The sequence below is a fragment of the Xiphophorus maculatus genome, chromosome 9 (genome assembly GCF_002775205.1).
Source record: "Xiphophorus maculatus strain JP 163 A chromosome 9, X_maculatus-5.0-male, whole genome shotgun sequence".
Classification (NCBI taxonomy): domain Eukaryota; kingdom Metazoa; phylum Chordata; class Actinopteri; order Cyprinodontiformes; family Poeciliidae; genus Xiphophorus; species Xiphophorus maculatus.
In genome coordinates, this window is record NC_036451.1 from 17,400,772 (window position 1) to 17,427,568 (window position 26,797).

The following is a 26,797-nucleotide window of genomic DNA, read 5'->3' on the forward strand; positions in this document are numbered from 1 at the left end:
CTGCTGCTCCAGTTATTGTTGCTGCTGCAGTTGTTATTGCTGCAGTTGTTGTTGTTGCTGACGTTGTTGTTGCTGCAGTTGTTATTGCTGCAGTTGTTGCTGTTGCTGACGTTGTTGTTGCTGCCGTTGTTGCTTCAGTTGTTGTTGCTGCCCCAGTTGTTGTTGCTGGTGCAGTTGTTATTGCTGCAATTGTTGTCTCTGGTTCTGGAGTGCTTGTGGGTCTGAGTACTGCTACATTCACACGTTCCCAGTACTTTGAGTATGATTCACTGAAAGTAGCTCTGTGGGACGCAACATGAGATAATAACGGACTTTTGATGTTGATACTGTATTGTACAATTGTGTACATCATATTCAGGTATGAAAGTTACCTGAATATAATGTCTTGCTCGTCTCCGTCTGCGGTCCAGTTAACTTTGACTAATGTTTTGCGCAGATTGAGTGCATTACTCACAGCTGAGTCCTGAAAAGAGCAACAAACACTGAAGAGAAAACATAATCTGAAACTCATTCCCTCCAGTATGACAGAGAATATGTGAAAGATGGATGAGGTTATTAGGTGTGATCACTTTAAACTGGCTGAGCTTACCTGTGAATTGCCACATTTCAGGAGCCTCGACTGGCTAGAGTCAAGCATGATAAATTTCCCAAGTGGGGGACCGTCACCATTTAAACTCGGGTTACGAGCTTCCAGCATGAATCCCTTAAATGCGAAACCGTTCTTGCTCTTTAGGGAAACTGTGAATTAAGATTTATCATGAAGTAACTCTAAAGAAAGATGGTGAATATGTGGTTTCACAATGACTTGCAAAAGTATTCATAGTCCTTAAAATTGTGCACATTTTGTCAAATAAAAATGACAACCTGCCATTAGTATTACTGAGAATGTATATCTTAGATCAGTCTAAAGTAGATCATGCACTACTGTGTTGTGGAAGAAAAGCTGTTGTTTTCAAGATTTTACCTGGAAATCTGAAAAGTGCGACATGCCTTTATCTATCTATTATCTATTGCCTTCTCTTTAAAACTTTAAAAACAGTCCAATGCAACCAACCAGTTTCTGAAGGGACAATTAATAGAATCCACATAATAGCCTAGTAATGTCATTATACATCCAACTGTTTCGAGATGTATGTTTTGAGATTTTAGCAGGTTGAAGTGCAAAACTGGTAAAGCCAAATCTTCCAAGAACCTTTCAAATTATTGTGCTCAATATAATTGCACACCACAATTGTATGCATTTTATTTATAGAAAAACAAATAAATAAAACAGTTCTTCTTCCAATTCACAATTCTGTACTACCTGGTGTTGGTTAAGGTGATCGGTTAAAATCCCAATTAAATGCCTTGAAGTTTGTGGTTGGAAATTCATGTAAGGTGAAGGCAAAAAGTTCAATACTTTTAAAATACAGTATGAGTGAGTTAAGTCAAGTTTATTAGTATAGCACATTTCAGCAGTTCAAAGTGCTTTACATGATAAAAACATATATGATAGCAAACTGCCATATGTTTATATCTACAGCAAAGGGTTCATAAACATGGCTGCAGAACACATGAAGCCATTTTGTTTACCTGTGATTGGGTCTCCAACGTTACTGCTGAGCTGGTAACTAACCATGAAGGGGGGTTCAGATGTCTGAGGAAGACTCTCTGCCCCACCACGACCATGATGAGGTCTCATTGACTCACACACCTCTGGGAAGTTTCCTTCTGAATACCCATGCAGCTTGGAGATGAAGGTAAGGCCAATAAAAATCCATGACCACATCTAGGAAATGTAAAGTTGTTCAAATATAACACACTTCTAATTCACAGATTGCTCAAATAACATTGATTCACAGAGAAGTGTAATCAATTACTTTTAAGTTTCTCCTAATGTTTATGGTTACAAATTAATGTTTTAGATTTTAAAGGAGGCAAACATTTAATAAGTATCATCTCTCTCGTTCCAATAAAATAACATTATAATCGTCTTAATAAGATAATAACTATCTTATTAATATGTAAAATATTTATATACATTTTTAAACTTCAGTGAAATAAATAAAAAAAAATCATACCATTTTTAATAAAAGTTGAAGAAATTTAAAGGATGTCTTAGGGAAAAAAAAAAAAAATCCTTCATCCGTGGCAGTCAACTGAGCTCTGTGTGTGCTGTGCAACAACACACTGGTTAAGGAAGTCTGAACAAACCACTGAACCCGCCCTAAGCAACAGTAACATAATATTAATAACATATTAACTTACTGTATCTAATGATAAGTTAAGTCAGTTTGAGATATCAAACTGACAAAAAATAAGTTTTGTTCCTTGTTTGGTTTGGAACAAACAAGGATTATGGGAATTCTTTTCTCGTGTGGGTACAAAGTCCATTTCATTTTGGTATGTGTGCCAAATAAACAACTTAGGAATGTATCTTTGATGTCAGTCTTAGTTTAAAAGACAAAACCCAGCAAATTAAAATTTTGGTCACTTTGTTAAGAATTTATGATTCGCTATTGTCACGTCAAGATGATTCAAGTAAAAGAAAAGCGAATAAAAATGAATCATAATCTTTTGTGTTAAGTACCTTCACAACAAACCCCATCTACAAATTTCCTCTTCCATTGAAATCCTTTTAAATATATAGACCACTAAAATTATTTGACAGGTCACATTAACTGTGAACATTGTCATAGTTTATTGCTATGATGACATGAACAGTTAAATGGAAATGCGTGGATGCAATGCTTTTATCCACCAGAAGATGGCACCCAGGCCATAAAAACACTGCTGCAAATTTAATAAGTGATTGAAATTGGCTCCAAACTTGACCTCACTCTTTTCACAGACATTGCTCCCACAGTCGTAGTTGAAGTTTAAAGAGGAATCCATAGTTCGTGAAGTGGCACCTGCAACAGAATATTTAATTCTGTATTTATTAGTTTAGCACAACCCCTCTTTTCAGCAACATTATAGCATCAATAAAAACAAACTAATTTGCCAAGCTTAGAAAGAGAGATTTGACACAAATCTTTCACAGATTTCATTGTCATAGTAACAGTCACATCCATAAATAAAGCTGGAAAAGTTCTTCAAATGTTTTTTTTTTTAAAGAGACAGCTCTAGTATTTACATTTAGAGCCAAATTACAACTCCTGTTTTATAGCCACTGCTTTTTGATAAGTTCAAAAACAACTTACTTTCCTTCTTATGGGACTGGTACTGATATGATACTTTGACTATACTTTCGGTTTATCACAGCATTTTTTCTGGTGTGGTTATCTTTTTAGATCATTTCAGTAAACTCTCATATATGGATTTAATTAGCTCTGTACTGAAACAGGAAACCTCTATTTCCTGTTTAAATAAGTTATGCACAGCACTCTCTTTTCTCTTCGTGAAGTTTCATTAGTTTGACAGAACTGATTTTCACCAGGCATCCATGGTTTTTTTTTTGTCTACCAATTCATCTTGTAAAACAACACAGAGAAAAACAGTTGACCTTGCTGTTTTGGACATTTATAAATGTTTTTATCTTGATCATACTAATTCATTAAAATCTAACATTCAACTTACTATTTACTGCTCTAATAACAGGATCCACTCAAAAACATGTTTCCATTAATATTCAAATATGTGGATGCAACGCTTTGAGCCAGCAGAAGATGGCATTGTTTAAACATAAAAGAGATGTGCAGTTTTTTTCTGTTTGCAGCAAGTAGAGAGAATCTTTGCTCTGAGTCATAAGAGTATATGTAAAATTTCTTTACATGAAAAATGTTAAATTATTAAACCTTTTTAATATGTTATATAAAAGAAGAACTTTTATTACATTGAAAGATTCACATGACTTTACAAATATAAATTACAGTGTAAAATTAAGTCAAATACAAAACAATTAAACTGCTGCATAGCAGCTCATACAGAAATGAACTTATTTTTCAAATAATTTGGAAGAAAAGGAACATTTACAGACTGCAAAATAGAAAACTGCAGTCTTTACCAGTCTTCAGACAAACTTACTAAAAAGGCGAAGTACAATATTGATTGAAATTTAATACTAAGAGCATCATTGTTACCATTAAAGTAGTCTGAATATTTCAGTCAGTTAGTGATGTCCTTTGGAGTCACGTCGTCTACTGATGTCGATCGAAAGTCACAGCAAAATGCTGTCTGTCAAAATATTTTAGAGCACGCCTCAGTTTCCTCTGCTCACAGGCTTTATGGAGATGATTTTTCCATTAGGAATCGGATGTTGACCACAGTGACAGAAGAACCAATGTCTGCTTTGATATCACTGTGCATGATTAACCAGCAAACTGGTCTAAGCTTAACTCCAAAGGGAATTAATGAAATATTGTCAGAAGGAAGACGACAGGAAGCAGACCAAATCATGAAAACAAACTGATTTCTGTCAAAGCAACATGGGCTTTTTTGCACACCTCAGCAGTACTTCAGATTGATTGCCTCCAGGTCAACCCTTTAAGTCCACATTGAGTCCGACTTGAGAATGCACAGAATCAAGTGCCCTACTCTTAACAGAAGGATCAGTCTGTCAGGAGTTTCTGAGCCACTTTTTCTCCCCAGTGTGCCCTTGCATCTGGTAGATTGATCCACACGAGACAAGATTCTGCATTCTTATTTCCTGATCATGAACTGGACTCAGGTGGCTGAACATTCGATGCAGCAGTGACTTTAAATGATTTCTGAATGTCATACCAACAAATGCATAGAAGACAGGGTTCAAGCAGCAGTGAGAGAACATACCAAGTTGACAAAATTATCCTTTACCTTGATTTAAGCTAAAAGCTTAATTAAAGGTAAAGGATAATTGACATTTTTATTCTAAAATGAGAAACAGTGGGACAAACTCAGTATTTTTACAAGCCTGCAGATATTAATTGCTTGGTTGAGTAATGCAATACATACATATTTGTTATCAGTTCCTGTTTTCCCTCTTTTGACTGTTATGTAAAGGATTTGATTTATTTAAGACAGCACTTCAAATCTATTCAAGACCTGCACTATATCAAATAAAGCAATAAGACCCTCATGTTGTCCAACATGCATTAGTCATGAAAAACTTCAGACAGCTGAAAAGGTTGTTTCAAAAGGTCGACTATGGAGCACTTTCTCTTAACATGACAGACCATATAGCTTAAAAACAATCTACTTATTTTTAAATCATAAACATGGAAACATAAAACAATCTAATCTAATATTGAAGGATGAATATATTTGCATCTAGTACATTGTGCCACGTGATACAAGATTCTGCATTCTCATTTCCTGATCATGAACTGGACTTGTGCGGCTGAACATTCGATGCAGCAGTGACTTTAAATGATTTCTGAACGTCACACCAACAAATGCATAGAAGACAGGGTTCAAGCAGCAATGAGAGAAAGCAATCAGTCGAGAAATGTAAAAGGCATAGTCAAGCTGGATACTAATATCACAATCATTAAATGGCTGAACGTCACTGTGATGTAAAACTCTCAAAAAGATCACCATGTTGTAAGGCACCCAGCCTATGAAAAAGACGGCCACAATGCAAAAAACTAATTTTATTGCCCTGTTCTTTGTGCGGGACTTTGTTCTGGTGATCCTCTTTAAAATCTGAATGTAACAGAAACCAATCACTGCAAATGCAACCAAGAAGAAAACATTCTGCTGGGACATACCAATGATTTTCCATTGCATGTCTTTATATTCACAGCCCAAGGAGTGTGTACCATTGTGATGGACTGAGACGAGAGCAGTTTGTAGCAAGGATGGCATGGCTGCTCCAATGCTGATCATCCACATGAGGACAGACAGAAAAAAGCCAGTCCCAAGTTTTAGAGAACTCATGTCAGAGAGCGGGTGGACCACAACCAAATACCTGTAGATGGTCATGATGGTCAGAAAGAGGACGCTACTGTAAAACCCAGTGAAAAAGACAAAATGCACAATCTTGCAGGCAGTCTCTGAAAACACCCATCCCCAGACGTCGTAGATGGCCCAGAAGGGGAGACCAATAGTGAAGACAAGGTCAGAGACGGCAAGGTTGGCAATGAAGATGTTGGTCAGAGATTTCATGTTTTCATACAAAGCCAAAATGACAAGGACGAGGATGTTTCCTGTGAGACTCAGAGTGATGACGATAGAAAAGAAAATTGGAATGGCGATGGATCCAAATATAACCACTTTACTTTTGTCACAGACTTCATCCTCATAGTCCTGGTCGTATTCATAAGTAAAGTTTAATAAGGATTCCATAGCTGGTTTGGTCGAACCTGCAAAATAAATTTAATATTGAATTTATTGATATGATAAAATCTCTTTTAATACCTACACTGTATTTACTTTGGCGAGCAGAATAACTTACCTTGTTCCTCATGAGATGCTGGATGTAACACTGAATGTTCAGAAGCAGCTAATAAATAGTAAGCAGTTGCTTCTACTTCTTCTTTCTGTTTCAGGTGTGGTGGCTTGGTCCAAATGCACTCCAATTGAATTTTGGTTTAATTTTTAAAAACATCTGTTGATATTTTAAATATATCAACAGAGTTCAAATAGATAATTTAGGAGATAATAACATGAAATAATAAGAAATATTTAATTTCCCTTCAAAAAAATCTATAGGTAAATTTGACCTCTTTCTTCATAAAAAAAAGAAGTGGGGCGTTCAATGCTGCGTCATTGATCACATGACCGCAGTGTTTACAGTGATACATCAACCAAACGTTCCCTTTCCACGTCCCGCCCAAATGCCCCAGGTGATTGGCCAGAAGGCTTCATGACGCTTTCCCATTGGGTAGTTAGCGCTGTCAATCACATGACTCCTAACAAGTTTGGCTGTGCAGAGTTCATCGTTATGGGCTTAACTCATATCTAAAAGAAGTATGTATTTTTTTAAGAACTGTTCTGTTTTTATTTGTTTATAAACCGTTTAGAAAGATGTCAATTGATCCAAACAGTAACTTTGTGTTGATGTCATGGTTATTAGTTTTCGATTTATTTGGCTTTGCGTGTTAAAACCTTTGTGTAAGTACTCTTGGGAGAGCTGTAAAAGTTATTTTATGTGCGTTTTCCCCCTCTTTGATTTCAGAGTGACCCTTCTAGAGCTGTAAAACCATTACTAGCTGTGTTACATTTTAACTTAATTCGCATTACCTTAAGTTAGCTGTTTGGAGAACAATTTTGTTGAACGTTTGAGTTGTGCTAGCTTTCTGTGTCAAAACAACATTTTCAATACACAGCACATTATTTGTGTTGTTTTATCATGCCAGCTATAAGGACATGTGTCCGTATTTTGTTATATTTGTAAGAGATATGTTTTTTTGAGGAATTTTCTCTCATCAGAGTGTTTACTCTGCTTCAGTCTTGTCATTTTTTCTCAGAGGAGTGTTCAAACACTAGTGGCAGGACAAGCTAAGACTTAAGTTAATAGGTAAAATTATGTTACATGTCCCATGTTCTGACTTTATTGAATTTAAAGAAATGTAAACACAATGTCTCAATTTCACTGGCAGGGACACTTGTTTTGTATTTTCTGTTGCCCTCATGATGATATTCTATTTCTTGTAAAAATTGGAGAAATTAACCTGTAATAATAGGTGAGAATGTCAAAAAGTTGAAATATTTTTAGTTTCAGACATAATTTTGAACATTGGTGGTCGGTATTCTCAATCAAGTGACAGGTGAAGTGAATAACGCTGATTATATGTTAGTTGGTGGGATAGTAAAGATGTTTGTTCCCACAATTTATGTGTTAGAAGTAGGAAAGTGAATAAAAAATACAGATCTGGGCAATTTCAATGGCTATAGAACTGGATCTTGGCATCTATGATTATTCAGCTCTTGTGAGGTGTTCCTAGTCTACACAGTGGTCAGTATCCATCTAAAGTGGATGAAGAAATTAAAAGTGGTTCAGAGTGAAGGTGGCCTGCATGACCAGATTCAGCAGAAAAATGACTGTAGCTGAACTAGCTGGAGATGTTAATGCTGGTTCAGGTTTTGTTAGAAAGACGTAGAATACATAATGAATCATAGTTTGTTGCTTACAGGGCTGTGTAGCCACTGTCAGGATGCTGCCTGGAGTCCACTGCTGACAGGGCACTATGGTGTTTATGGTTACATAATCAGGAGAACTGCAAAAGGTGGTACAGATGGATGAGTAAAAGTTTAGTTTTTTTACATGATGCGTTGGTGGCCAGGTGTGTATGTCGCTAACAGGAGGAATAGATAATACCAGAATGCACTAAGGAAGGAAGACAGTTTGATGTTTTGGACTGTCTTCTGCTTGGTAATCTTGAGTCATACCATCTTTATAGAAGTTACTTTCACATGTAACACTTACTGAAACGCTATGGCAGACAACTGTCAACTATTTCTTGATTGCTGTGCCCTCTTCCAGTAGAATAAAATGGCCATGAAGTTATCCTGCTGACTTGGCATCAAAATTCCCCAGATGTCAATCCAGTTGAGCGTTAGCAGTGGGATGTACTGGACAAACATGTCTGATCTGTTGAAGCCCCATATTGCACCTTTCAGGACTTAAAAGATTTGCTGCTAATAACACGTTGCAAGGTACTACAACAAACTATGAGACTGGTGGTCATAATTTTATGTCCTGGCAGTGTGCACTACGCATTCTGATGTTTTTCCAAATGATCACTTAGTGAATGGGGAAAATGCAGTGACTAACATTTCATTTATTTGAACTACTTAGCATAAAGTCATGCAGCTGTACCCTCTGTTATTCGGTATTATGACATGTATGACGTTTTACATAGTTACTAGTCCAGAAATAGTTTTCTTCCTAGAACTGGATTATGTTCTAATCATCTAACCATGAATTATGGTTTATCTATCTTATGTCCATGCAAGAGCACGGTGGAAGCAATTATGACAATCTTTTGTTCCATACTTATTGTGATTCTCTGACTCAGCAGACTGGATATGACTTGGTGACTTGCTCAAAGAGCAACAAGAGGGGCCATGGCGGTCGGAGAGAGCCAGCTTCAGAGGATTATCCGAGATCTACATGGTACGTCACCTTTATGTTTGCGTGTGTGTGTTTTCTAGCATTTCTTGTAAGGCTCGTATTTCCAACAAATACTACACTGTGAGGACCCTGTGCTCCTTATGGAGCACGAAGTTCAGGCCCTGTAAAAAGTTTTGGGGTTACGGATTAGGTTTAAGACTAAGGTGTGAAACGAGTTTAGTTTACATTTAGGGATAGGCATGTAATGGTTAAGGATGGTTTAGTTTCTGGGTTAGGCTATAGAAATAAATGGAAGTCAAAGCAAAGACCTTGTAAAGATAGGAAGATGTAATGTGTGTGTGTGTTCTCATTTATGGGCTGCATGTGGTTGTCGACTAAAACGAGAAGGAAGAAGAATTAGTGGGGTAACCTTTCTGAACTACAGCTATATACCCACACACATGCTTTGAAATTTAAGAAAGCAACCATCCGAGTCCTTATTTGTATAGTTAGCCTATTCTGGAAGCTTCTATCAGCATGCAGCTAGAACGAGAGCGTGTGCCAAGGGTGCACTCACCTCAGGTCTCTTTCCAGTTTTTGAGGTAGATACAAGGCAAGTTTATTAAGTGTACAGTTTTGTATGTAAACTGTCGGTCCATTTTCTTCTCTTCTGATATATCTGTATGCGAACTTCAGATGCTGTTGCAGAGCTTGCAAAGGAATACAAAGAAAGTGGGGAGCCAATCACAGATGACAGCGTCAATCTGCACAAATTCTCCTACAAATTGGAGTATCTGCTACAGGTGGGATTTTGCATTTATTGGTACAACGGTTAATCAATGGAAATTGCATAATTTATTTCTAAAAATTAGATAACTATTAAAAGAACATAAAGAAATGTTTGACATAGTTTTCACAGTGTTAAGATAGATGTCAGGATTTTCTTATCTATTGAAAAAGTAGAATTTGAGCATCTTTTTCACATTGTTTTTTCAGTTTGACCAAAAGGAGAAAACAACTTTTCTGGGCACCAAGAAGGACTACTGGGATTACTTCAGTGACTGCTTGGCTAAGATCAAAGGAGCAAATGATGGCATCCGTTTTGTCAAATCCATTTCAGAGGTGCATCTGTTGTTTATAATTCTGACATTATTTTAGTTCATTAAATATACGCGACCATAACATAGCCATGTGTTTAAGATTTATTTTCATGTAGCTTTAATTTGTTGCTCTTTTATGTTTTGCAAAGAAATGTTATGTTATTTTTATTTAAGTGATGGTTATGTATAAAATTATTCCTGTTTCCTTCTGTAGCTGAGGACATCTCTGGGAAAGGGACGGGCATTTATCCGCTACTCCCTCGTTCATCAGCGATTGGCTGACACCCTGCAGCAGTGCCTGATGAACCAGAGAGTCACCAGGTAGAACAACCACTGAAATTTCAGTTTTTGGTTTTACATATAGTGATGTAACGATGCACACATCAATATTCAGTATTTCACGATTTTTACTTATAATGAGACTAAATGCTGTAAACCACATTTTGCTCCCTCCTACTTCAGTGATGGGAGTAAATCCAGATGTTTCAGACTTATCTCAAACTTAGTTTATTGTACATTAAAATATAAGGCGACTTTTTCTTTTTTCTATTTCTGGTTAATTTCTGTACAAGCTGCCTCAATCCAAGTCTTCATAATGATCTTAAATGTGGCTAATCATCTCAAGTGAAGATCTTGAGACTACAGATACAACATTAGTTTTCTGTCGATCCACTCTGTCCCATCATTCAGTCCTTAAATCTCTCCACAGTGACTGGTACTATGCAAGGAGCCCCTTCTTGAAGCCTCACCTTAGTTCTGACATAATTAATCATCTGTACGAGCTCAACGAGGTCCAGTTTGATGTGGCTTCCAGAGGTCATGACCTCGATGCTTCTTGGCCAACATTTGCAAGGTATTAAAGCAGACAAAACCTGAAATCACAATACAAATCACACGACATGCCTTAAAATCAATGCACTGAGTTTTTTTGTGGCGCCGTTTTACCAGTATTCACCATTAGCAAAGTTTGAGAGAGAAATTTAAGTTAGAACATTTTAATTAAAATACTTATTGTCTTTTAAATAAAGCTGATCTCATGAAGACAAACTAGAAACAAACAACAAAACTGCAGTAGTAATATTTTACTGTAAAAGGCTTCCTTATTTTCCAAAACAACAGGAGGACAGTGGGAAGTGCAAATTCGCCTGGCCACATGTGGAAAGCACCAAGTCGTAGTTCCAGTATTAATAGTCTGGCCAGTTCCTATTCCCAGGTAATTAATATTTACAACTAATAATAATCTCACATGAAATCTATTTAAATATATTGATTGCTGCCTCTCTTATTTTCAACCTTTTCAACCATGTAGCAAGCGCCTGAGTGTGCCTCCAGCCCAGACTATGGGCAAAGTTTGCTGAATGATCTGAATGATTCACTGCCTGCCTGCATGGAGGATAACAACACAGTTGAAAACCTTCGCCTGGAGCTGGATCAGTCAGAACTAAGGCAGAGAGATCTCCTTGATAAGGTTCAGCAGCTTGGCGAGGAGTCTGGCGAGTTGAAAGGAGTGATTGAAGAGCTTCAGAGGCAGCTTGATGTGTCGCTCGCTGCTCAAGAAGGACACCAGGGCTTACAGGAAGAACTCAGAGCCCTGCAGGGGCGAGATGTTGCCCTAACCAGACAGGTGGAAGCACTCAGGGCTGAGGAAAAAGCTAAGGAAACTCAGCTTGTCTTGCTTCAGGAAAAGCTGGCAGCTGCTGAGCAAAAGAACATGGAGCTTATGGCTAAGTTGGATGGGTTTCTAGATGAGAAAGGCCAGCAGGCTGCCAGTCATTTTGATTCAGCTCTTAAGATTCATGAGTTGTTGGACAAATTGAAAGAGGCAGAGAAAGTGAAGATGGAGGCTGAAGCTAAGATGGTGGAAAACAGGAGGCAGGTAGAAAGACTGGAGGAAGAGGTACAAGTTAATGAGATGAAGTCCAAGGAGAATGAAAGAAAACTTGAGGCATTGGTTACATCTTTGTCTGAGGAGAAGGCCAAGTTGAATGCAAAAGTGGAGGAACAGTTCAGTACTCTGGAAAAGCTCCAGGGGGACCTGGCATTGAGAGAAAAGGATGCAAACAATCTACAAAGACAGCTGCAGAACATCCAACAATCTCTAAAGGAGAAAGAGCAAGAGTTAGAGGAGGTGAAGAAGGGGGCAAAGCAAGAAATCGAAGAGATGCAGAAGAATGTTGACGACTTGAAAGAGTCTTTAGAGGGAAAAGTGGCTGAAATTACTGTGCAGCTTACAAACCGAGAAGCAGAATTAATCTCCAGCAGTGAGACACTACAGAAGCTTGAAGCCAAGAACCAAATACTGACCACAGAAAGGGACGAACTGACCACTAGCCTCAATCAGCACAAGACTAAGATCAACAAACAGGCTGCCAAGATAGAAGACTACCAGACGCAGTGTGCCAGTTTACAGGAATTAAAAGAGAAGCTGCAGGCCACAGTGAGTAGAAACGAGGAGCAGCAAAATGAGATGACAGAGGACAGAGCAGCACTACAAGCTGAACTAGCAGCTCTAAGAGCTTCAGAGAAACAGCTCAGAGGCCAGGTGGACAATGCCAAGATGACAGTGGATGAAAAAGAGAAAGTGCTACGTGAGGAGAACCGCAGTCTGGATGAGAGTCTGCAGCGAGTCACAATGGCTGCTAAACAATCAGAGATGACTTCAAAGCGGCTGGAGCAAGAGAACCAGACTCTGAGAGAGGAGCTGGATGATTTGAAAGCAACTCTTAGTCGAATAGAGACGAACTTGAAGAACGGCCGCATTCAGATTGAAGAACACAAAAAAAACCTAGAGGCTTCAAACACCAAATTAGTCAGTCTGCAAGAACAGCTCAGCGCAAAAGAAGAGCAGCTGGAGAATAAAGAGAAAGAAGTGGTTAAGTTGATGTCAACATTACAGGAGTTGGAGGCTAAGGAGAAGGAGAATGAGATGGCCAAAGCCAACGCAGAAACAACTTGTGCCAAACAGGCTGAACTAATTGAAAGGATAACATCAGAGAAACAGGCAATAGAGACATTACAGCTAGAGAGGAGCTCAGTCCAAGCAAAGGAGAACCAGGAAGTTACTGTCAAGCTAACTGTAGTTGAAGGCCAGTTGGAGGTTAGCATGAAAGAGGTCTCTAGACTCCAGGCAAAGATTCTGGACCTGAAGGTGCAAGTACAGAGATCTGAGGAGGAAAAGCTGAAATCTCATGCACAGCTGGAGGTTACAGTGGCCCAAAGAGACGAGCTGAGGTGTCTTACTGAGCAGCTTAAATCCCAAGCAGAGGAACTCAACCAGAAGCACATAGCCGAACTCCTGGAGTGTAAAAAGAAAGAGGAGGCTCTGGCTCAACAGCGTGATCGAGAAGCAGCTGCCCATGCTGAACTAGCCATTTCTTCCTCTGCCGTCCGAGAAGAGCTGGCTGCTCTCAAAGCCGAAAACAACAAGCTGGCTTTAGAGAACACAGAGATCCGTGAGGGTTTGCACAGAGCAAACACTGAGATGGCAGAGCTGGGGATGTCCATCTGCAAGCTGAATGCGGAAAGGGAAGAAGCCAGCGAACACTTGGCAGGAGATGCTGCTAAGATCGAAGAGTTGGAGAAGGAGGTGGAGCGGATCGAGGAGTGCATGAATGACCTGCGGCAGGAGAACAACAGTTTACGAGAGGAGCTGACGCAGAAGGAATCCCTTCCTAGGGCCATTACAGAGCTCCAGGAAGAGCTGGAAAAAGCCAAGAACCAAGTGCACAGCATAAAGGAATGCTGCCAAGAGGAGATGGATGCTGTGAAGTTTCAAATGAGCTCTGAGACCATGAGTCATCAGGCTCAAATAAAGGTGAGTTTAACCGGTTAAGAGTTTAACTTGTCAGATTACATCAGAGGTAATCTGTTATTGGCTGAGTTCAGGGACAGAAATGAACTTTGTATAGATTTGATAATAGCTAGAATATGTTCTTGTATTCTTTACTAGTCAAAAACCTAAGCACCACTACCCAGTTAGTTTAAAGAAGTATGTTCATTACGGCGCACAGTGAAACTGGGTATCTACATATCAGTGAATCCTCTGAAGAATAATAAATCAAGTAGAAATCATTCACACACTAAATAGAAATTTCATATCGATACTTTGTATGTTTTGAGTACACATGCCTTCTTTATTCTAACAGCATGTACATATAAGACTAATATGTCAGAAACAACTTTAAATGATTTTTACAGACATCTTACTTTGACTAGACCCAGGGGTTCGTAACACTGAGCCATTTTTGCAACAAATTTTGTGTAGTCAAAAACTTAATCATCGCTTGCTAAGGACGTAAAGCTGCAGAATGTTACTTTTCTAAAAAAAAAAAAGTTTGTTTTTTGTACATATTTGTTAAAATTGTCACTTTGTTGTGAAAATACAGTACAGACCAAAAGTTTGGACACACCTGTGTGTCCAAACATTTGGTCTGTACACACACCTGTGTGTCCAAACATTTGGTCTGTACTGTATGTGTAAAATATTTGTCAGATAATCTTTGAAATTAGCTTATTTTTACAATATCTATGATAGGAAAATTTAGATATCTAAGGAACAACCATTTTTTAACTTTTAAAATAAAAAGAAATCACTAAATGTTTAAATTATTTTGAACAAGCATGTAGTCTGCAACATCACAAAAAGAATATTTCTTACACTTTTAGTGTTTTCTGGAGAAATATGAAATTTAGGATAAATCTGTTCTTTAGCATTCTTGTCCAATGTTATCAAGAGCAATCTGCAATCTAGTTGCAGATTCCCACACTAGACCTTTGTAAAACACGAACATGATTTGATAAAAGCCATTTTGTTGTAACTGGCTGAATGTTGGAGCTAAACCTCAACCTCATCTGAACCAGGCACCTTCTTCCACATTTCCGCTGAAAGCAGGCTGCTTTCTGGTTTTTGCCCAACACTGGCTTAAGTCTTGCTACTTTTCCTCTTTTCTTACCCAAGCTTTGGATGCTTGCGGCTCCTACAGAGTTAACATTGGTTTTTCCCTGCCTGCTCTGTCATTTTCAGTCATGTCTCAGCAGATTTAGAGTTGTAACAAACTTTTTTTCTGTTTTTGTATGCAGGATTAAATACTTGTCTAAGGTTCCATGTTAACTTTGGATGAAAGACACCATGTTGATTCTTTGTCATTTAGAGCAATTTCTGTATTGCTCTAAATATTTCTCATTTCTCATCAGGTTCTCCTGTGCTTTGTGTTTAGTTCTAATTATCTTTGGATTCTAAGCATGATAGATTGTTTTTAATTAGTGGAAGTGTTTTGAATTGTTAATAGCCCTTTCCCAGTTATAGCCTTTGGAGAAAGTAAGATTAATTATTTAATCCTCTTTTCTGGTAAATTCACAGCAGTAGTTAGCTTAGATGAGAGAAATTACCTCTCTTCATCTTTGCCTTTGTGTTGCATCTTCTTTGAACGAGAAATTAAGTTGGACAAAATGCTCCACAAAGGCTTTGGGAGATCATTATAAAATAAGTAAATGCATAAATAAATTTATTTATTTATAAATTTTCACTTAGTTAATAAATGTCAGTTCTGTTAAGCCAGGTAGGAAGGCATAATGCATATAGGTCAACGGAAACAAACGTAAAATGCTTTTCATTTGACTTTTGGAGGAATTGCTGTCTCATAGCATTAAACTTTTAGATTTCAAGTCTTTTGCTTCTTTTTTTTATTGCAGGCTGTGACTGAAAATCTGGAGAAGATTTCAGCACAGCTGGAGGAGGAACAGAAGAACGTGTCCAGTTTGGAGGCAGAAGTGTCTGAACTCAAGGTTTCCATATTTTTTAGAAGTGAAAATAAATCTAGAATATGTTTATTTGTGGTTACTTTGTGAATGCTTTTTATGTCTCATACTATCAGTGATTGCTTTAGTAGACATACACACATATGGCATATAATATCTAACAACTTTGATTATTTACTGGCTGCTGAACAGGAATGGTATATGATTATAGGCAAGCTAGCGGAATGTTAGTGTGTTTCTTTTTTTAATTTTTTTCCAAAGGTAATGAGACGTCTTGATTATGTAAGCATTTTATCTTCCTTTGATTGCAGAATGTTGGATGGATGCAAGATTTCTGTAGCCCTAATCAAGTGATTGGGCTCAGTGAGATGATAATTCATCATGTTTGTCTGAGATTTACCAGGTTTATAGACTTATGTTATAGAGTTGAACTTCTAAAGGATGCTTATCTAAGCTTACAGTGATGTTAACGTTCTTATGCCTTCTCGCAGCTAGGAAAACGCTGAAAACTTTTCTGCTTTATTCATGTAAGCACAAAACCCTTACTTAGATTAAGCTAGGTGTGTCATCATTGTTTTCTGTTTATTTTGCATAACGTGTACGAAAGGCTGCGAATGAGAAATACTTGCAGCTAATTGGTGAGAAAGATGCTTACATCACGCAGGCGGAGGCCACCATCCGTGACAACGAAGGCAAAATTCAGCAACTCAGCAGCTCTACGGCCAGGTGCGGCTGTTATCCCCTCTCAATGGGCGTAAATATATGCTTTCATGATAAAATTATAACTAACTTTCTTGTTTCTCCAGCATTGAAGAGGCACATTTGTCTATGCAAACTCTGTGTGAGGAACTGAAGCAGAAATTTAAAGCAACAGAGGCTGAGAAACAAAGTCAGTATCTGACTATGTCGGCAGAGATTGAAGACCTCAACAGCACAAAGATCAACCTGGAAGAGAGGCTCATTGAGCTAATTAAGTAAGACTTTTCTCTTTAACCGTTCTGGAAATAATTGCCGTGTTTGATTGATCTTTTTCTGTTGCCTGGTTACACCGTTTGTCCAAAGTGGTTCATCCGTTTAGAGCAAGGGATCTCCAACCCCAGTTCTCGACAGCCACTGTCCTGCTGCTCTTCCTGCATCGTGGCACAATACTAGAGTGAAGATTTATCTTTATTACTCTATGCAAGTTGACAAGATGAGATTAAGTCCTGTTTTATTATATTATAATTTACCCTCATTTTTATTTAAAAAAAAAGGGACACAATACGTATTAATGAACTCTGGCATGCGAATACATGAGATTATCGCCAAATTGCTAATTTCTGTCACTAGTCCCGTTGGCAAGTTAATGTTAAAACACAAAACAAGAATTAAAAACCACAAGATAACACTACAATAACCACCATAATATCCATACATGTTTATTTACATATGAACAATGTTGATATTTTTGGCTTTCCAAGAGCCAATTTTTAAGATGATTATTATATTGCCCAGCTGTAGATCTAGGTGAGTTTAGTAGATGAGTAGCTACTTTCTGGTTGCCATTTCTTGACTTTTCAAAACACACATCTGCTCACTTTATTTCCCTGTTCTCATGACTTGGCCATATTGAAGAGAAGAATTTTACCAACTTTATTATTTCTGCTAATAAAATATGCAGGTGGTATGTCTGCTGCTTGCTTGAGTCATAATAGATTAGATCAGTGGTCTGTAATGTTCCTCAGGACACATTCGCTCTACTTATCAAAAGGGTGTTCAAATACTTTCCCTAGCTAGAAAAAATCCGGACACATATTAGGTGGAAAAACTCCAGACTACCCCTGACTATGACCTGAAACATCAGATTCATTTGTAAGCTGAATGTTGTTTATCTCCAAGGATGAGCTGGCTCTGAGAAGCAGAAAGTGTTGTAATGTTTTACTTATTGTGATTCGGTGAGAAAGACAGTGAGAGCTGAAGCACAGAGAAAAACAACGTTTTTTTACCAAGGTTTTTCTTTATTGAATCAAACAATAAATGCTAAATAGCATTTTGCATATGCAGACATTATTCAGCCATTTCTCCTCTTTATTCAGCTCTTGAATTCTTGAAAATGAGTTTGTGTTTACAGTAAAGTTAACATTATTGAGCAAAGTGGAAAGTAATCTGTTTTTAAAGCTCTTGTTCTTTGCTTGTTTTCATATTATTGGTCTCTGAAAATTCATTTTGTCTTTTTTTTTGGTGAATTACTTCAGGGACAAAGATGCTCTGTGGCAGAAGTCTGATGCTCTGGAGTTTGAGCAAAAACTACGAGCCGAGGAGCGCTGGTGGTTGGTTGATAAAGAGGCCACACACTGCCTTGACTGCAATGACCAGTTCACCTGGTGGGTGCGCAGACATCACTGCAGGTGGGTTATAGATGAGCATCAGAGCTACTTTGCTGCTGAGTTCAACTTTACACTGGACACATCACATGGCATGCCAAACAAAGTCCTTTTTTACAGGGGAAAGATTCTGGTCTTTGCTTCCTATTTCTAGAGTTTGTGGCCGCATCTTCTGCTACAACTGCAGCAACAACTTTGTCTTGACGAAACACAGTGGGAAGAAGGAGCGCTGCTGCCGCGACTGCTACATGCAGCACAATGCGGTGGTGGAGAAGTTCGTAGAATCAGAGATGAGTTCTTCAGATGTGCTGCCGTCCCCAGCTAGAGCTGGACCTCAGCCTCCGCCTGAGCCCGCTCCCTACAAGTCGCCTTCCAGCGCAACAGGTGAGAGACGCGTTCCAAAGAGAAACACTTCTCTGTATTTACTTATGAACGTCACAAATCTACAATGTTTAAATGGTTTTGTTTTTTGGTCTCTGGTAACTCGGTCTGTCAGCTGGAAAGTTTTGGCAGAAGTGAAAGGACTGACTGATAGAGGAACAAGGATGGAAACCTAAGTCATAGAAATTCAACTTAGTACATAAAGAAGGAAGGAAGTGACATTTGGATTAATGCTTTTACTTTCTACCATTCAATTTACAAAAACCAAACACTGTAATTTAACATTGCATTAACGTTTGTGGTTGTATCTAATGTTAAAAAACAGAAAACATTATTTCAAATGTGTTCATTCAATATCTTCTGTGTAGTATCGCTGATTATAGGCAGAATAGTTATTTGTACAGGTGTGAGGGAAACAAACTCCAAAACAACTGAAACCCTAAGATGTAAATATGACAAAATATGCATTAAAATTTGCACAGATTCAGATGTTTTTGCATATTTTGATTTATTTTTAAAACACATAATTGACGACAGAAAAAATATGTATTTTTGACATGTACATATATTTTTGTTGTTTTTACTTCTGGTTGGTTATAGGTTATGTTTTACAGGTTCACAAATCTTTACTTTTACATGAATAGGAAATTTTAGCCTTTATAAATATTATATATTTATATTTACACCTAGCAATTTGTCCATTTTTCACCAGAGAATGGCTGAATAAATATCAACAAAGAAAATAAATAGTTCAGTTTTAGGATTGAGAAGATTTCCAAAAAGAACAAGCACAAAAGTGAAACATAAATGCCATTTTGTTGTTAAGGCCGTTAAAGCAGGTAAAGTAAAAGTAATCAAAGTCTTTTATCAAGAAAAAAACAAATATTTATTGTAATCTGATAAATGTCTCTGTTTGTAATGTTAATAATAGTACATGTATCTGTGTCTTTGTAGAAATTTGATCTTCTGTCCAAACTTTTGGCACGTTGGTGACAAACTGTAAACTGAACTACATGTTAATAAATTCAGTTTTAATGTTCTATTTACACAAGGTGACGACTTTTTAAAAAAAATCACTCTGTGCTCGGTTTATGCCTCACGCATGTCAAATTCATGACTTCTCCCCAGTTTCGGACACCGGTATCAAATCTGATGATGGAGGCTATGACATCATCACAGAAGAGGAGGTGAACGGCGTCTACGACAGTGATAGCAACTCTCAGACCACAGGAGGTTCGCTGGAGGGAGAGCAAGACCGCCAGCAACCAGGAGCTCGTGAAATGTGAGCGTAGCATCATTTCTATCAGAGAGCAACAGGTAAAACTAGGGCTAGGAAATAAATCAATTACCATATATGTTGCAATAAATACATGATCAATATCAGTAGATAATATGTCTGATAGAATATTCAATAATTTCACTGAAACCCAATGCAGAACTGCACTGCATTCTGGGGGATGTAGGCAGAGGAAAGGCTTTAGCTGCTCAGCCTCTCACAGCCAGCTAAGCAAGGCTGATGGCATCAACTATCTCACTCACTCTTTGGTAACCTAGCAACTACCTGTTGAGCAACTTGTGGTTACCTAGCAACAGTCTGTTTCAGATTTCGCCACCATTTCTCATAACTGCTTAAATATAAAAAAAACATCGGTGTGGATTGAAATGAGGGCAAGAGCTAATGAGGAAATTGTGGATAAAACAGAAAATGTCCCGTCACCAGTTTGGCAGTATTTCATATATTTAAAACAAAAGGAAAAATCAGTATCGACTAATATAAAATGTTTGTATTGTGATGCATTTTTCAGCCATATTGCCCAGCTCTTGGTGAAGCTGCCAGATAGTTTGCCAACTATTGTTGCTCCTAATGCAGCTGCATTGAGGCCAGTGGTGTGTGAGGGTTTTTCAGATGCCTGTACCCCACTGAGGGATCATCAAGAGTTTTCATATAAAAATGCAGTATTTTTTTTTGCTGGCTGCCTTTTAGAAGCATGCCGTCTGTAGCACTGTGCAAGATAAAAGAAAAGTATCGGTACAAAAATATGTACCGTAATTCAATTGCATGCATCATAATTATTAACTTTAATTAGGTTTAATGGAGAGTTTGACATTCAGGCAAGAAAGCAAATTGATTAAACAGTGATGGTTGGTAGGTGCATGTGACAAAGCAACTTCTTCTCAGTATTTAACCAGACAGAAGCAAGCATATTTCAAAAGAGAGCAGCGAATGAGAAACGGGAGGAACGTAGCTTAAAATTATATTGAGAGAGCTCTTATGGTGCAGGTTGGTCGTTTGTTTTAGCCTTGGTACTAATGGCTGCTCTTTCAGCGAGAAGGTTCGGCTTATCTGAACCGTCAGATCAGATTTGGTCACATACAGCCTGTGGTCTTTTAGTATGCTTTCCTAAATAGTGTAATTGAACATCTGACAAGCACAGCATGTAGTTGTTCCGATTTCAGCTGCAGAGCTTCTCCTCTTTTCACTGGTCTGCTTCTGTAATTTGGTCTTTATATCTTAACTGCGGATTTTTAGAGCTGCAATTTAATTACCGTACTGTTTGAAGTGTCTTTTGTTTTGTTTTTGTCTTTTACCGGGGATCAGCTTTTTATCTTTAAGCCTCTATGCAGAAGTAAGCTGAAACAAGGTGTGTGGTGGTAGAAAGATTTGTTGTGTGTTAAGGGAATAGATTTGCCTCACACACCGACGAAGAAAAGCGATTCTCGGGCATCAGAGAAATTTGCAATCATGTATTGTTAATTGTGGAACAAATGCATCTATGCAAATTTCTATAATGGGACAAAAGTTAATATAAAAATTGTGATTTATTGTGATGACAATAAACACTAATTGATGAGTGTTTGAAAATCCCCAAACTGAAAGTATAGCTGAAATTGAGGATTTTGCTGTTTATTGTTTTTTTTTTTAACAAGATTTAAAACTTGCTAAAAAAAAATGTTACGCAAGTCGTTTTCTTACAAGCTGCAAGGAAAATTATTCTATGGCCTAATCTAAATATGGCACAAAATTAAGAGAGAGAGAGATGTAACCCAAAATCAGCACCACTTTTGTGATCCGTAAACTTTTTTATCACCGCACAGCTGCTAAAGAAGGCATAGAGCATACAATCCGCCTTTAGTCATGTGGGAACTGTTTCAACTCTTACTTTACGAGTTTTTGTTGGCGTGAGGTTCTGGCAGACATCTGTCGGCCTGGGTGGTGGGGAAGTATCGGCACTAATTATTGTGCAGCTCCAGCACCGTTCCTTTTGGCACTGAGGTTGGATGTCTGGATGGCCTCAATTATTGAACAACATGGAACCGGATTGCTAGTACAAGGGGAATGCACAATTAAGAAACTTACTAGGTCATGCTAAACATGCATCCATGACTTGTAGAGAAAAATGTAGGGATTTTGCAGAAAGATAATAAAACGAAGTGTATCATGGGAACAAATAGTATCTGCAATGCAGTCAAACTTTTGATAAAACTGCTCGTTTAACTCTTTTCCTGCTCCTGTGAAAAACCTTTCAGTGTGGAGCCTATTGACCTGCTCAGCATACAAATTCACTTCCAGGTTAGATTATATTTGACACAAGGATGTTTTTTTTTGTGCATCAGAGCTTTTATATGATTTAGTATTAGGGTAAAGTTAAAAAATAATAATAATAATAATTAATTACCGGAAGAAAGTTCCAGTATTATTAAAACAACATCAGAATATTACTTTGTTTTTGAGATATTGTGACTTTATTCTTGAATTATCTTGACTTTATTTTTGTACTTCATTCTTATAATTTTATGACTTTATTCTCATATTTTTATTTTTTTATTTATTTGTTCTTAGTTTATCCCTAATACTCTGTTGTACTTTTAAGCTTCATAAATGTATATTAAATATTTCACATTAGCCATAACTGTACTATGACTCATGTTGATTCCATATCCAAGCATCGGTCTATAAGTACAAGCATGTAAGCACTTCAGTTATTAAAATACTGCATTCACATTCAAAGTTTGTCCAAATTTCCAGCACTCATTAATTTAGTTACTTCAAAGCTGACTGACTCTCTGAGTGAAAGAATTTACTAACAACCATAATAAAACAATTTCCTCAGTCTCGTTTAATTGAAACTTTCACACTTGCTGTCAGCCGCTCAGATGAAAATCTCAACCTAGCAAAGCTGTGAGCTCTGCATGTTTAAGATCCCAGGCTGCTTCCTGCATGGATAAGTTTGCTTTGACGTGATTTATGATCCTATGAGGCCATTTAAATAAAAAAGTGTGAAACATTGGCATAAAATCTCAGACATCTGGCTCGTGTTAATCTGACCTAACCAGCAGAATTACACTTTGCAAAATAATACATCATCGAGCCAGGTCTCGGTTGGCTATCTGCCACTTTTGGGCCCGGTGCTGACCCAGTATGCCACGGGACAGGGCTGAGTGGTGCAGATAAAACACGGCGCAGTTGGTTGGTTTTTCAATCTGTTTGTTTTTTGCTTCCTAGTCTGGGTCAGATGAAGCCCACAGAGAGATACTGCAGCATTAATCATCTCCAAGAAGGTGGCTTTTAATTAGTGTTATCAACAATACATCCTCTGTTTTATCAGGCTGAATCAAAACAAGCAGACTGTTCTCCATCACTGCCATTTGCTCTCCTGTTGGAAGCAAGACGTCAGCCAGCTTGTTGCTTGTTTGATTATGAGAAGCCTCTGGAGAACATTAGGGATCTCGAGGGTTTTTTTTAATATGCTTTCCTCTTTCTGCGTCTGTAGTGTTACATTGTAATTGAGAATCTTCTCTCTCGTTTTCACTTTATAAATAGAAATAGACTGAATTTCAGGAAACGAGAAATACTTGGTTGCAGTTGTTCGCTTGTTTCATGTAGTAAACTTTTACAATAGGAACTTCTTTCTGTGGAAGTATAGCTCATCTAACCATTACTAAACATTTATGGAACAAAGATGTGCTGTTGTTCTCCACTTTGTCCATGTAGAATTTTTATCACAATGTGCTTCCTGCTCTTGAAGTTACACAGATATATTTTGTTCTGATAATAGGAAGTTTCAACAAGCACCCTGTGTTGTATCACTCTGAAGAGCTGTGAGGAACAATTTGCAGAAATGAGAAATGGTTTACTAATTTTTATACTTTAACATGTTCATACTTAACACTATTTTGAATTTGTTGCCTCTCAGGTTTTGCCTTTATAGAATAATTACAGTAGCACAATACATTGTTAGACATTTTAATGTTTCATTAGATTTTTTCTTTATCCAGGGAAGGATGACTAAGACAACCAGCAACTTCAGTGATTAAAACAAATTAAGTACACAAATCTGAATTTGTTATGGATTTTTGTTTGTCCACAAGAGATTAAAAATATATATGCCGGCTAAGATATACACACTGTTATTTTTTTAAATGTTCATTTGGCAGAAAGAGACCAATTATGGTGGGAGTGTGTATATATTGATATATTTGAGACTGTATGTACAACTTTGACACTGTCAGAATGAAAGAAAATCCACAATAATTCCTGTTGTGCACCAAGTTTTTGGTTTTGAAAAATCATAGCTTTGCTTAGTTATTTTTGTCACTCCATTTAAAAAAAATAGTTCAACAAAAGTTTTCAAAGGCCAGACTTTTCTGGCCTTTGAAAAGTATTGCCTATGGTTAGGCAAAAAACAAACAAAAAAAAGGTTAGTTTATGTACATTTTTGAAAAGTGAAAATGAATAGAACACACCTGTCTGCAAGAATGAAAATAACTAAGCCTAAAAGTTATGTCTGTTATCTTTATGTTTAAATAAAACCTAAGTGGTCCAAAATATGCAAAAGTGTTCCAGCTGCTGATTAAGATGCACAGTCACTTATCTGTGGATTTATTGATTGTGCAATTTAAATTCATAGTCATGATGCTTATCCCTAAGTTATTTCTTTAAAACAGGCCGCTGATGGCAGCAGTGACTCCTGGCTGGACGATGTAATGTTTCTCTATTTCTGTCCTGTCTTGGCAGTGGCCCCGGAGAGGTGGCCCCTGACGACGACAGCGTCCCCACTGTCCAGGACTCGGAGATTAACCTCCTCAGATCAGGAGACGTCACGTGTGTATTAACGTTTGACATGCTTCACACTTTAACTTGAGTAATTGTGAAGTAACAATTTGTTAATTGGTCTTAAAATGTGAACTCTTGCAGACTCACTGTCCCTCTCAGCGTCGAGGATATTTCCCAGTTTGGTGACGGCTCCAGGGAGCTCTTCATCAAGTCCAGCTGCTATAGTACCATTAACATAACCGTGACAGATTGTGAGACAACTATCGGCTGGATGTTCTCCTCTGAGCCCAGGAGTATCTCTTTAGGCGTGGTTTACCGGGAGTCCAGTGACAGTGATGTGGAGCAGGCAAAGGTAGACGTGCCTATCGTGCGCTGCTCTATCTTAGTGGGTGGCGGATTTGAGGAACCGCTTGTTTTACTCTGGCATGAGCCGTTGAAAAGTGCAGCACAGACGTCTGAGCTGCGTTGACATCTCTTGGCGTCATTCACAGCAATCTTCTTCCAGCACAGAAAGAGCAATTGTCGAAGGCAGAGATGTTACATCATCTTTTAAGTGAATAAAACACTCTCTTCTATTGTTGGGGAGATTGGAAGGCAGCAAACTCACACAGGATCTTTGAAAAATGGAAGTTATTTACAGAAACTCCTGACTGAAAATGAGAGCCCCTCCCACACAGACCGCAGTAATTTTTGCTTTCAGAGGCGTACAGACGGAGGTAAAGAGAGCCAGACTGATGTGGACAATATGCATAAAAATTTCAGATGGTTTTACAAAGTTTGTGATATTATTTCTCACTATACCAAAGCCCCTAGCATCTCACTTGTTGGTAATATTTTCTGTGGTGTAACTTTATTATTTTTAGTAACTACATTTGTTACAAAATTTTCAAGATTTAGTTATTATTATCATGTTTTGCAGGAACATGTTTGGGAAAAGTATTTGCCCACAACTGAGATTTGTGATTGGGCGATGTTTCTGTTCCGCTCTCAGGTTCTGATTCCTCTGACTCGCTGCAATTCCCATAAAGAGAAAATTCAGGGACAAGTGAAAGCACGGCACCCTGGCCTCTACACACTCATCTTTGACAACTCCTTCTCCAGGTACGAAGCGGGTATCAACCCAAAAATATTTCTTACCGTGTAATTGGAACGAAACGTACGGTGACGTTTTATTAAATGTTTTTTTTTTTTGGCCTGATCAAGACTTAGCTCATGTGATATTTCCTCATCCACCTGTCCCTCTTTTTGCTGTTCCACTCTAATATTTAGTCCACAACTTACTGCCCATTTCTTGATGGGCTGATGTGAACCTTCTGTACTTGCTGCTGACTTCTTATGTCGTGTAGTGTGAGAGAAGTTACTGTCATATTGTGACACTGTGTCCCAGGCTGAGCTCACATCTGATATGACCAAAACATTTATGGTACTGGGTGAAGTTAACATTAGGGTTTGAACAAACTCCATAATTATGTCTGTGACGGTTAAACAGAAATGGTGTTTTGTTTTCTGACCTCACACCAAGCTGTCATGTAGATGAGATGCCTCACTTTTCATACCACAGCAGCTAATTATCTTTTAAACAACAACCACTTTTTTCCATCAGGTTTATCTCCAAGAAAGTTTTTTACCATCTGACCATGGAGAAGCCCGTAATCTATGATGGAAGTGATGGACCCTGAAGCTTTGTGACTCTCACAGAGGTGAACCTGCTGCTTCTGTGGCAACTGAAGGGAAACTGACAAGATATCAATGTAGTGACTTCATTTTATTTTCTTTTTGCAATATACACCAAGTATCTTCATAAATTTTTATTCTTGAATTATTTGTTGTTGTTTTTTTTTGTTGTTTTAAGGGTGGGCCTAATGAGTTTTCAAGAAAAAAACACGCTGAATAACTTTAAAAAAATATCTATGCAAGATTTTGAATGTTTTTCTTCATTTATTCACCAAGTAAAACATAAACTATAGTTTGTTTAGGTATTGCTGTATTTTGTCTTTTATGGGATAAAAGACAGTTATTTGTCTTTTATCCCATATTTTTAACACTAGTAGCTTAAAATTAGATCTAAATAAATGCACAGGAAAATTTTAGCACATCGATTTCCAGAAGGTAGACATTTTTATTGATAAATGAACCTTTTGTAATCAAAATGCACAAACCAGCACAAGTTCATACAATGGTTGTGATT

General features: G+C 37.7%; 3 protein-coding genes across 7 annotated transcripts; 1 reads left to right on the forward strand and 2 right to left on the reverse strand.

Annotated features, from left to right (window-relative positions):
- Positions 1-12: 12 nt before the first annotated feature.
- On the reverse strand, positions 13-2,258 carry LOC111609734 (ferric-chelate reductase 1-like). Its single transcript, XM_023339804.1, has 6 exons — positions 2,061-2,258; positions 1,573-1,768; positions 590-738; positions 372-463; positions 125-281; positions 13-24 (listed from the first exon to the last, which is right to left on the reverse strand). Exons 1-6 carry the CDS (start codon positions 2,235-2,237, stop codon positions 13-15), a joined length of 783 nt encoding a protein of 260 aa, XP_023195572.1. The 5' UTR covers positions 2,238-2,258.
- A 1,542-nt stretch (positions 2,259-3,800) lies between these two features.
- LOC102218759 (chemokine XC receptor 1-like) lies at positions 3,801-6,445 on the reverse strand. Its single transcript, XM_023339298.1, has 2 exons — positions 6,353-6,445; positions 3,801-6,260 (listed from the first exon to the last, which is right to left on the reverse strand). Exon 2 carries the CDS (start codon positions 6,241-6,243, stop codon positions 5,227-5,229), a length of 1,017 nt encoding a protein of 338 aa, XP_023195066.1. The 5' UTR covers positions 6,244-6,260; positions 6,353-6,445; the 3' UTR covers positions 3,801-5,226.
- Positions 6,446-6,796: 351 nt separating this feature from the next.
- Positions 6,797-26,504, forward strand: fyco1 (FYVE and coiled-coil domain containing 1). Of its 5 annotated transcripts, none has more exons than XM_023339788.1 (18): positions 6,797-6,867; positions 8,919-9,016; positions 9,650-9,756; positions 9,950-10,075; positions 10,268-10,374; positions 10,763-10,906; positions 11,173-11,266; positions 11,363-13,867; positions 15,745-15,837; positions 16,418-16,536; positions 16,617-16,784; positions 18,045-18,197; positions 18,328-18,557; positions 19,683-19,836; positions 24,571-24,657; positions 24,751-24,961; positions 25,601-25,710; positions 26,213-26,504. In XM_023339788.1, exons 2-18 carry the CDS (start codon positions 8,968-8,970, stop codon positions 26,286-26,288), a joined length of 4,533 nt encoding a protein of 1,510 aa, XP_023195556.1. In that variant the 5' UTR covers positions 6,797-6,867; positions 8,919-8,967; the 3' UTR covers positions 26,289-26,504. The 5 variants fall into 5 exon arrangements, with proteins under 5 accessions (XP_023195556.1, XP_023195560.1, XP_023195557.1 ...); XM_023339789.1 differs by having other exon boundaries at positions 6,807-6,867; positions 8,922-9,016; XM_023339790.1 differs by lacking the exon at positions 6,797-6,867 and adding an exon at positions 8,420-8,556.
- The last annotated feature ends 293 nt before the right edge of the window (positions 26,505-26,797 follow it).

Bases quoted from the DNA above. Each gene is read 5' to 3' on its own strand.
- LOC111609734 (XM_023339804.1), bottom strand. From the start codon at position 2,237: ATGTTATTAATATTATGTTACTGTTGCTTAGGGCGGGTTCAGTGGTTT. The intron at 739-1,572 runs GTAAACAAAATG...CTTAATTCACAG, and splicing joins CGTTGGAGACCCAATCACAG to TTTCCCTAAAGAGCAAGAAC. The intron at 282-371 runs GTAACTTTCATA...TGCGTCCCACAG, and splicing joins GAGCAAGACATTATATTCAG to AGCTACTTTCAGTGAATCAT.
- LOC102218759 (XM_023339298.1), bottom strand. From the start codon at position 6,243: ATGGAATCCTTATTAAACTTTACTTATGAATACGACCAGGACTATGAG.
- fyco1 (XM_023339788.1), top strand. From the start codon at position 8,968: ATGGCGGTCGGAGAGAGCCAGCTTCAGAGGATTATCCGAGATCTACAT. The intron at 9,017-9,649 runs GTACGTCACCTT...TGCGAACTTCAG, and splicing joins GATTATCCGAGATCTACATG to ATGCTGTTGCAGAGCTTGCA. The intron at 11,267-11,362 runs GTAATTAATATT...TCAACCATGTAG, and splicing joins TGGCCAGTTCCTATTCCCAG to CAAGCGCCTGAGTGTGCCTC.